The 12,052-nt window shown below is 35.4% G+C and overlaps 1 protein-coding gene and 1 pseudogene across 3 annotated transcripts in view; one reads left to right on the forward strand and one right to left on the reverse strand.

Moving 5' to 3' along the window:
• The window catches only part of LOC105195935 (mannosyl-oligosaccharide 1,2-alpha-mannosidase IA), a 693,708-nt gene that overhangs the window by 368,668 nt on the left and 312,988 nt on the right, over window positions 1-12,052 (reverse strand). The window contains exons 2-3 of one of the 3 annotated variants that reach the window (XM_026132223.2): window positions 4,750-4,904; window positions 3,374-3,821 (exon numbers count right to left, since the gene is read on the reverse strand). The exons of 1 other annotated variant lie outside the window; for it this stretch is intronic. In XM_026132223.2, coding sequence (XP_025988008.1) covers window positions 3,374-3,748 — 375 coding nt within the window. In that variant the 5' untranslated portion in view covers window positions 3,749-3,821; window positions 4,750-4,904. Of the gene's footprint in view, window positions 1-3,373; window positions 4,160-4,749; window positions 4,905-12,052 lie in introns of those variants that run through there. One more of the 3 variants, XM_026132224.2, reaches the window with a different exon arrangement.
• LOC105197945 overlaps window positions 1-12,052 on the forward strand; it is a 69,208-nt pseudogene that overhangs the window by 51,849 nt on the left and 5,307 nt on the right.

The raw sequence follows: 12,052 nt of genomic DNA on the forward strand, positions 1-12,052 counted from the left end.
CATATCTGAAAAAATATTTCTTTTTTTTATTTTAAAGTACACTATATATTTTTTTAATCTAGGTATTATCAATCTTAATGTTTTTAATATTTTTCATTTATTTCACTATTCGACTACAATTATTTCTATAGGAGTTATTAACATTTTTTGATTAAATGTATAAATAATATAAAAAGTTCGCAATTTTTTAAGTTGATATTTGCTATTGATAGTTTCTAGAGTAAATTAAATAAAATCAAGAGAAAAGTAAGTAATTAAAATTCAAAGATATTTAAAAAATCTTATTTGATTTTTTAGAATATTCTGTGAATTCGTCTTTCTTAAAATATCCCGTGGTTGGTGACACCAACAATTATTTTAAGTTTGAGAGGGTAAAAATTTAAAATGTGTTAAGCACAATTAAATGAAGTGAAGATGCGCCTTAAACGTGCGAGCATGAAAAATTTGCGAGCGTTTTAATCAGCGTCGGCTCCTGGTATGATAATAGGTGGTCACGCCTACTGCATTAGCTAGACTAAAAACAATTAGTCTGATGGCTACCCACGTTTCTCCATTCGGAATTATTCAAGAGCGACGCGACGTAGCGATTTTCCTCGTTTCGCCTGAAATCACCGGTCGTGACGCCGTCAACGAGGTTGCGCAATGAATTTAGTGCCATAGCGTTTCTCGACCACAAAGAAAGGAAACGCAAAGCGTCTACGATAAAATCAAAGCGTAAAATCAATTGATTAAAACCAAAGAACATTGACAAATTGACACTTATTACATTAATTAATTTTCTTGTTATTTTAGTTTTTAATTTTATCCTAATAAAAGGTTATTAAATGTTTAATTATAAAATTTGAAATTGTTTAAATAAAATTCATGAACAAAGACAATATTTTTTGCAATAAAAATTTAATTTGAAAATTTGAGTACTTTGATACGCCTATTATTTCCGTGCGCTCTTCGTAATATAACAAAACAAAAATAAATATTAATTAAAAATATTCTTGTTGTAAACATCTTTAAAGTTTTAACTCAAATTATACATGATTATCCCTAGAATACTATTGAACACTATTAAATGAAATAAGGTTTTGGTATTCACACGTGAATTTTACATCCAAAGAAATAAGTTTTTAATTAATATAATACAAAATTTTCATACATGTTATATTTTCATTAACAAAATATTTTGAGCTTTAATCTAGAGCTTTATAAATACAAATATCTAATTATAAACTTTAACCTGTCAAAATTGGACCTTCTGCTGATCAATGACATAAGCACAATTTACAATTAGCTGAAATAGTATTTACTAGGGTGGATTAGAATAGGTAAAAGGAATAAAATACGTGGATGTTGTACATCAAATTTATGTACGTATAATTACCATTTTAAGGTTAATGTTATATTGTTGTAAAATAATCTTGTAATTAAGGAATTATTTTGTTTGTAAAATTGCACATAACACTTTGCTATAAAATTTTACATGTTATTAATTTTTATGTGTCGTTTTACAAGGCACGACAAAAACATAATAAAATGTATCATAAATAATGTCTTCGCTTAAACTGAACTGCTATACTCCGTTTGGTAAATTATATTGATGAATCAACTAGTAAATTGCTTTATTTGAAATAATCACCTCCACACAATAATCGAATTTATTTGATAGAGTGTTATCAAAATACAAGTCATTTTCATATGTAAAAATATTTTTAATATTTTAATAGTTACGTAGTAAACAAACTATTGATTAGGTAGTAATATTATTTTTTCCTGTATACCAATATTTTAATATTTGTTAACAAAATTATTTAACTTCGTAAAACGTGCTAATTTATACCATTACATAACTTTTGTTTTAAAACCAATTTAATAATATTCGTTTTATTAACTCTGTTTTATTAATAACCATATTATATTTATGTAAAAATACTGTGATTTTACTAATCAAAAGTATGTTAACAAGAGAAAATATTTAAGTTACGTATTATATCATGTCTAGTTTTATATTTTCCAAAATAGACCATGTGAAAAATACTATGTAAAATATTGGTAATTTTAAAAGCGTATCGAAGGATAAAACATTAATACGCCAAATGTTAACAGTTTTCTTATTTGTAGATAAAAAATGGAATGTATATTTCATGATGACGAACATGATCGAATTAATTAACTTGCCCGTCGAAGTACGATCGGACCTTTCAACGAGCACCTGTTCGTCATATGTTACTGCGAAGGACAAGAATCGATTAAACTCTAAATTGAGAGAGGGCTGCGTTGGATCAACTTAGTCATACTAGGTACGTCATGGAACATGACACATTTGTGCGACGGTCAATCTAGTTTGACACTTCACCGGACAGTTATCTGTCATTCATTTTTTTTTTTGCAACTGTCGGTTGCTCGGCGATTAATTGATTGAGTTTCGTTTGTCCATTCCTGGGATAAAATCGCGATTGATTAATCTCACTATCGAGAATTGAAATTTTATATACAAAACATTGCATATTTTCCTTTTGCATTATTAATGCCCCATTCTTCACTTCACAAAATTAGTAAAATTAATCTTTTTTCTTACAAACGTGATATTGTAATCTTGTAAACATACAATTTCGATAAAAATAGAAAAAAAGTTCTGTGTAAAGATTCTTTTACAAGAATTTCTATAATATAATAGATTCTATTTTCCTTAATTAAATTTAACATTTTTTTAGCAAGAAATAATGTTAAGACTTAAATTACCATAGTTTTATCTAAAATATGACTGAATTCTAGAGATATTTATTTGAATACTCCATCAATTGTGAGTCTAATGGCTTTTCTAAAATTGTATATTATTTTTAAAACTTTTGTTTTGTTAATCTTTGCTTATAGCTCCGAATGGTTTTGCCTTATTTTTTTTTTCGATCCACTAATCCAAACTCGAATATTGATGTGGTAGGATGAACAAAGAGCCCATCGGTTTTACCTTACGAATCTCTTTAATTTCCGCCGTTTCTGTGACGCCGCTGTGACGAACGACACAGCAGCGGTAAAAACCACCGTGAACAAAATGAGTTTTCAGAAAATGTAGGGTGAATATGTGTTTCAAATGTAGGAAATGGATATTTCACCTTAAAGCATACGTTTATCAAAGCAGGCAATGTGTAAAAGATTAAATCGTTTTTAAATATTATAACGCACGAATAAAGTCATATTACTATGTATATACAATATAAATAATTATAATAGAAAAAGGGAAAAATATATTAAATATAAAACTAAAAGTAATCTTATTGTGAAGCTTACCTGCTTACCTCTGTTCTCGTCTGATTCTTGGCACAGCATCGTCTTGCTTTCTTTAAACTCTAGCATGCAGAACAAAAGTCAAATGCGATCTTACCTCTTTAACTTTTTCACGACGCTGATTGGTTATATCATCCAAAGGTGGATTAGGCGATCTGACAACGTAAACGCCAGGAACAGACGCGGCTGGCGCTTCGACCACCGAAGGCTCGAATAGTTTATGTCTGAACGAAGTGTTTATATCTAAACGTCGATCTTTATCTTTATCCTCAATTTCAGGTTCATCCTGCCCAGGAACTACATTGTCTTGCACCCAGGCCGGATTCAACTGTTCGTTGCGTTCTTCCGGCGCGACGCCCCGATCGACGACGCTCGCGAGATCGCGTCGTCCGGTTATAAATGTGCCGGTTAAGAGAAGGATCAGGATCACGGACAGCAGTCCGCTGATCGCTAATCTTTGCATGAGCCTCATGTCGTCTAGACACTTGCTGCAGCTCGACCAGCCGCCTGGAGTCTCGGACTGGATTGCGTTCGTATTGGCAGAGCTATGAAGAGAATGCGAAAAATTCCTTGTCAAACGTATTAATCTTTAGGGCAAAGCGTACTGATATAACGGCAACCAGCGAATTACCATATTACAAAAGCCAGTCTAACGCGCAAAACACTCAAGCTTTATGCATTCGTCTGCATATGAAGTAATTTAATTTGAATTTCCAAATCCAAATAATAGTTTTAGAATACTGACTAATTTTGACAGTATAATCGACATTTTACAGTGTGATCTAAATTTCATATAATCTAAATTTAGAAACGAAATACAGTTATATACTTGTCTTTCAAATAATCGAAATATTTTGAGAATGCAAATCAACATAAGAGAAAACTATATACACAGGAAAAAAATTTACTATTAATTCTATCAACAATCTTTGTTTCATATATAAGCAAGAATATAAAATCTTTTTGGAAAACTTTATAATCTTAAACAGACATAATTCGCTTACATCAAAAAAATTTTTCTCTTCATGTAAGCAAATCGTGTATGTTTAAGATTATAAATTTTTCAAAGAAGATTTATATTCTTGCTTATATGATTGTTGAGTTGATATTAATTTTTTCTCCGTGTAGACTTTTTCACTTATAATAAATGACATAATAATATATATAATAATATATAACAAACGACAAATAATAAATATAAATAATAAATATAATTATGATAACGCAATTATGAGAACTTCCGATATATTTTTAAACTCAAATTTTTTATTTAAAGAAACATTTAAAGTTGAATTATTTGAAAAAACTCAATTAATTTCTGAAGTGATTGGTCTCTCACGTTCAAATTTCATCGCGTAATTGAACAATTTAATGCTGATGCTCAATCACGTAGACCAATTTAAAGAGAATGCTGATGCCGTATATCAGAAATTACAAGTATGAATCACAGCAACAGCATTTCGTGGTACTTACTTGCGAACCACCTGTTAAACGTAATTCGAGCACGGCGGTGAATAAGTACGCGATTTTTGTTCCAAGTCCGTAGGCAATTGTTAGGCGCTTTCAGATTGTTTCTTGGAAACGACTAATCCGACGAAATTTTTTTAAGCCGATTAGAATATCAGCAACTGCGAATAAAAAAAACATTGTGTTATGCTAATCGAAATCTCGAACGAATAAACAGGATTATTCGAATGATCAACGATCGTCTGCAGTCAGCTTTATGTTTGAAATCGCCCGAAACTGTTGCCGGCAAGTTCGTTGACTCGAATTGCAAGGCTGATCCACTCAAGCGAAGGTAATTTTTCGGGGAGAATGATTACATCAAAGCGTCGCGAAAAAATATTAAAAGCGATACGTACGCCAAGTGCTGCGAGGGATGGCGAGCGGTATCGCTGATCGAGAAAGGAAGGCGAGCGAAGGTACGAAGAGGTGAGAATCAAAGAAGGCGAGATAGTTTGGAGATTCCGAAGTCTCTGCCGAAATGTGATCACTGCATTTTTTATCGAGCCCGAGGGATCGCGAACGGTTTCTTCGGTCCTCCCTGCGTGCATTTTATCGCCCGGTCGCTGCAGGCGTTACACCTGCAGATCTCGATTTTCTTTCCTTTTTGCTACGCAACGTGCCTTTCAGCGCGGCCTAAAATCTTCCGACTCTGCCCACTTGTTCGTTATCTATTTCCCGGTCAAGAACAGTTTAAAGCTGAGCTTTAAGAATTTCATGTCTTAAGAATAATTCTCGTTCAGATAATGATCGATGAAATATAATTGGTTACTGCTCTTTTCATTTAAAGTGGATTTTATTATTGCAAGATACTTTTAGAAGATAAGAATTCTTATTTAATACAAAGCTTTCGTTATTTTTGTGCTACTTAGGAATTAAAATATATCTACTAATGCATTTTAAAAATATTATTGTTTGAAATTATAAGTACTATTGCATAATTATTTATTACTATGCAGAAATACATTTTCCTAGCAGAAATGTCTATTTTACATTCTATTTAGGAATAAATATTCTGATGTGGTTATCGTATGACATACTAAGACTAGGCAATCGTTTGTCGGGCTTAATGTACTGCTAGAATCGAACGACACGATCTCGCTTCACTTCATTATTAAAACAGCAAATTAGGTAGAACGATCTCTACAAAATATTGCGCTTTAAATTATTCACAAGGCCGCGAGTTTGTAGCCCGATAACTGTCGATACTGCAAAATATCGAGGCAGAAAGTTTGAGATATCGAAGTTCAGGTACGGTATAGGTAACGTTCCAACGTTGATTCAACTCGATCGTAAGCGATGGTCGAGATAGAAAAAGAGAGCGAGACGGAAAGAGAAGAAACGGCACGGGGAAAAAAGGATGCAAAGGACGACAGAAAGAGAGAAAAAGATAGAGGGGGAAAAAGGAGGAAAAAAGAGAAAGGGGCAAAGGAGAGAGAGGAGACAGCGCGTGATGGCGAGAGAAGAAAAGAGGAGCGGAGAGGGAAGATAAATCGTTGAAGCTGCACTCGGTGGCCAATAAATTGCGCGGCACAGCCCCGAGGTTACCAAGATTGCTATGTGTCACATTCTTGCGAAAAATTGGACCGATGGAAGTATCTTAAAGCCAGGCAAATACGCGCCGCGAATGGACACATACGCGAACGCGTCAGACCACCCACCCAATTGTGAAGCTACAGCAAAGATAATGGATATTGCATCCATTCCTCGCGTCTTCGGTAAATACAATGCGAATCTACTTCTTTCTTCTTCCATCTTATCATTTGGAAGAACATAAGGCAGTTGCTTTTCCATTCATCATTGATATTACGTGCCAGAACGGTAAAATGCTGTACAAAGAAACGTTGGAGTGCAGCTGCTTTATGGATGACTTTTTAAACTTTGCTCCATTCTGACCGATGAATCATTTAACCCCATGCAAAAATTAATTAGCAATATCTCTCTTATCTTTATCGTACAAAGTGATAAATATTTATGTGAATGTAAGAGGTTCTGGAGAATTTTTCAAAATAATATTATATGAAAGTGTAAAAGCACATAGTCTTTATTACTTTTCTATTCATTCATTCATTTTATTCATTCATTTAATTTAATAGTTATTTTTTAAATTTACTGTCAAGAAAGTAAAAAAAATTTATTCTTATCATCGCGTGTTTCTAAAGATGCATCTTTTAAATATTTGCACCGACATTTTACGCTTTAATTATTTGTTTATAATTTCATATGTTCTATGCTTGAAACGGCATAAATGTCCTTTGAGACGAGATCCTCTTCGTTGGGATGCAGAACCGCTCTTTTGATCTTATTATTCCCGAAGGATAAGCGGTCGCCGATCGTAAAGGTCGTATCTCTTGGCACATCGAGTTCAATGAGGCACACAGAGATGCGCCACGACGAAGCGAAGGAGAATCGTACGCTACTAAGGAAGAAGATGAAGAAGAAGAAAAGAACAAGTAGGAGAGTGAAATAAAAGACGCGAGAGTAAGAGTGAGACGTCGAAAGGTTAGCGGGTGGTTCGACCAATCTTCCACTTCGTCCGAGGTTTTACGAAGGGGGTAACAAATAGGGGTGGCAGAGAGGAAGGACGATAGCCAAGGAGGCGGCGGGAGCACTCCAGGAGTTTACGAGAGGACCGGTGCATGAACACGTCAAGATGGGGCCTGGGGCACACCGGTGGTTACACCGTCCCGAATGTCCAGCGCGTGTGTGAATTCGTATGCCCGTGTGCGCGTGATATACGTATACATGGAGAGGCGGCGGGGACCTTGGAACTTGCCCAAGTTGAGTGTCGGAGCGCACTGCACCTCGCTGTGAATACCCGGCATTAAAGCCAACTATAACGCTCTTTGGATCTCGATTATCGGCGATTCCACCTTTGAGGGCAAGATATACGACTCTGGTAGGGAATGCCGTTAAAAATCGTCCGATATATAAACGTTCTTAAAAATATAAATTAATATATTTGACAGGTGTATTACTCACGTTAGGTATCTTTAGATTCGAAGAATTGTCATTGTGTTAAATCATTGGTTGTATAAAATTACACTAGGTCAAATGATTGTGTCAAAATTATTTAATATTTGAAGTAAAGGCTCAATGAGGAAAAGAGGAACAGGTAATATACTTCACGTTTGAAAAGGAAAAATATTATCGTGATTTTCATCGATTTGCTTATTTTTTAATGTAACGTTTACAATCTACGTAAGTCATTTGCTTTCAGATATATTGGTTAAAGCTTTTTTATTTGAGATAGCTTTATTTTTTAAGTTAGAACGAAAATATAAAGATCGTACATATATCGTGTGATTTTCATTATGTATTTAAGAATTTAAGTACATAAAAATCAGACATCTAATTTTCTTTTAATTAATGATTTCAAAGTTAGCTAATTTGTAGAAATTAATACAATCGATTTGCGCTGCAATTGTAGCGAATAAGACATGGACAGTTTCTTTGAACTGATAAGAAACGAGTCATTATTAACCTGTCCCGCGCACAGTAGTTCCTAGTTGGGAAAAGTTGTAGCTTTTTTTAAATAACTTTTGCTATAATTCCTTCTTGCGAGTACACTGCTTGCGTGACGTATCCTAGCATTTGTTTCCGGCGTACTTCGTAATTTACTCAGTGCGTTTGCATGTTTTATGGACGTTATATAAAACGTCGGAAATATACGGCGTCTCAAATATTTAAAGTTCGCTGGGGAATACGAGGCGAGACCTTCTCGCTTCCCTATCCTAGCTACGTTTGAAATTTCCACAGTCAATCTCTCTTTGCGCCTTCCTCGCTGGTTCTCGTATCCCGTCCCGCTTCGTCCCTCCAAAACCCGTCACGACGTGCAAGTCTGCAGAAGCTCCAATGGAAGTTTGCTTTCGTAAGCGAACGTACCGCTTCTCTAACTAGCGCAAACGGAAACAGCTGAGAGAAAGAGAGAGAGAGAGAGAGGAGGGAGAAAGGAAGACAGAAGGAAAAGGGAGAGGGAGAGAGGAAAGAGAGCGGAAGGAGAGATAGAGAGAGAAGGAAGAGGAGAAGAGGAAGAGAGTCCAGTCGGTGGTACCCGAGTAGGATCGGTGGTGCATACTAGCAAATCATACCTAAACTCCGAGGTTTGATTCTGCCTCACTCCTCGTTGGTGCAGCCTGAGACTTTGGCCCGGAGGTATGTCTACTTAGTTTGCCAACTCATTACCCAATTATCGTTATAAGATCAGAAACCAGTCGGACTTCGAAGCAAAAGCAAATCGGAGTAGTCGGGCGGAAATCTAAAGCAATGCTAATTGCGTCCTTCCGATCGAGAGGCCTCGTTAGATATGCAGCAAAGTGGAGGAAAATTTAAAAATAAAGTTTCGGGAAAAACTTCCCCGTCACTTATTTTACGTTTGAACAGTCGAGCACCGATCTTGGATGAAAATAGAGAGAGAGAGAGAGAGAGAACAAGATAAAACCACGAAACACTTTCTCACTTCTATTTCACACAGTTATCCAAATGTGCGAGCTATTAATTAAATCGGCCACAGATAGAATTAAGTTTTTATGATGTTGACCGACACGGCGATTAAGCCCCAGATGAATGCGGAATTGTAATTAACGAGCTAGCGACCACTCTGCTGGTGTTACATATTTATGCCTGTTCGTAAATAGGTGTGCGGGCGCGTGTAGATTTGCGCGCACACAGGGAACGAGCGGGATGACCGAAGACAATGCGGGCAACGTGTTAATCCCAGGATACCGCGTGTTTATCGTAGTTCGTCCAAACGCCTCGAGGCTGTAGTTGGACGTCCTACGGTTCCTTCGTGCATACCACCCGAAATATCAAGGGCCAGCTTTGTCAGTGGTGGTACCGAAGTCACCAACATCCGTGGCCACTAACTTACGTCGCGCGATTAAGTCGAGGACTTCCCACTTCGTGCATCGAGTAACGTCGCGAGACATATATCTTCCGTTTCAAGCCACGGGAATTTATGTATACAGCAGAGTCTGCATTATTTTACTCGTTCGAAAATAATTCAAAGATATAGTTCAAAAAATAATATCGAATAAAAATATTCGACATAGCTGGTGGCTATTGCGTTGCCGCTCGCACGCACGTACTTTATAACAATAACGTTATATTGATATCTCATTATCGGCACAGTAGCGATTTCGTTAAATGCCATTGTTCTGATTGGCGTTAATATCGTTAGTGACAGTTTATGTGGTTATTACATTGCACAATATTAAACTGGTATCGAAATTACGCAAACAACCGTGTACGCGTCACTAATTAGCTTATAATTTCCATCGCGTATGAGTAGCAAATTTTTAACGAAATAATCACACATGATAACGGCGTGAATCGAATATTATCGGTAATCAAGCTTCGATTAATTATTACCGCATGCCACCGAGATTTCTATACGAAGATAATGCAAAATACCAACGTTATATTTTCACATGTCAAATAACATTAGTCTGTATTCTAATATTGTATAAAAATTAAGATTGCATTATACATATGTGTACTTCATTTTGAAATAAATTGAGTTTATTAATACATGAAAATTAGATACATTAACATACGAGTATCTAATTGAGAAAGTGAGAAGGGCGCGACGAAAGGGTGGAACTTGCAAAAGAAACTTTCCGGTAACAGTCATAGAGTTTCGCAATTTCATCACGATCTAACACAAAGGTACGATAGATGATTAACAAGGTGTCTCGCCGACACGAGGTCATTGGCTCGTAAAGTTAGTCGATACAATGCGACGTGCGATGCAAGTTGCCTTGGTTGGCTTCTACGTCTTACGTACAGTTTCTGTCTGCGAATTCATCTTGAGTCGAACAGAATACAACCGCTGTCGTGCTGGTTGTTCCATTAAACGATAATCTTCTCGCTGACCAAAGCGCCTAAAGTCATTAAGTCTTCAAATTCGCACAAATAACTTTGACTATCATACCGCGTATTACATTTAATTTAATAGCAGAGACTGGGAAACAACATTGTGTACGGTTTAATTCAATTTTATTATTGTTGAGCAAACTTAGGTTCGTTAGATAGTTAAATTGGGAAATACGCTAATAAGTGAATATACAGTAATCATTCAGTGGAATAATTTTATTCCGCGATTTAATTCCCGCATGATAACAGCAGTACAAATATACGTTTTTGCTGAACGTAGTACACAAAGCAATACATCTTGTTTCACAGTGCTGCGCATTCGAGATCAGTGGAGCATCACACAACGTTATACAAGTAAAGCGCGGATCGTTCGGCATACATTATTCAATTAGGATGCGATGGGGGAGTCGTGCGAACGACATTGGGGGAAAGCAGTGGAACAAGTCGAGAATCAAATTTAATTTCTCGTTCGTAGCGGAAGTGGAAAAACTCGGACTCTGAGATACGTATGTGATGAAATTGGCTGACTGAAAAAGCACGTTATGCAAAATCATACTCAAAATCAGTTAGATTTCAGTCATTGAAATTGTGAATAGTAATTGAAAAAGTTCGTTATTTGTCAAATCAAGAGCCACAAGTTGGTACAAAAAATTTGTGACATACACAGGACACAGGAAAATTTATCATTTTCCTTCAAATAAAAAAATATACAATACTTTTACATACATTGTTATTGTATAATTAAAATGTTATTTCTTTGCAATTTTATCAATTTTATCATTATTCATATAATGTTCTTAGAATATATAATTAAAATTCGGATATTAAAAAATATTCATGATTTATTTTAAGTTAAAAAAAATATATAGGGAAATATTTCAGAATGAAGTAAGTTTCCCGCGCGACTGTACGTTACAAATCATTTCAAACTAAAAACGCAATCATTGACGGTTTAATAATGCTTCCTTGATCAATCTTTGTAAACACTATTAGAAGAAAATAATGGTGATATAAATGCTAAATGAGGAGAAGCATCGTTCTCTAGAAAAAAATACGATGAATTTTAATTTGGTTTTGTTATAATTAGATGCAGATGTCTTATATTTTAGTATAGCGTAATTATGTAATAACTATATTTTTATGTTACCGCGCAAAGCCATATTTCTAGAGCTATTCGGAAAGGGCGGCGCTGCATGATTATGCGCTTGGATTGATAGATTTTAGAACGCAGAAAAGAGAGACGATTTCAGTCAGTCAGTACATGTTAGTACCAGTATCGCCCGAAGCCTTTGAACTAATAAAGCAAGGATTAAAGTCACAAGTTTTGTTACGACGAGTGAACCTCTCCCCTCAATTAATTAGAGACAAATTTATCACAGGTTTTGATATATCATTTGTA

This window comes from Solenopsis invicta, chromosome 1 (assembly GCF_016802725.1).
Source record: "Solenopsis invicta isolate M01_SB chromosome 1, UNIL_Sinv_3.0, whole genome shotgun sequence".
Lineage (NCBI taxonomy): Eukaryota > Metazoa > Arthropoda > Insecta > Hymenoptera > Formicidae > Solenopsis > Solenopsis invicta.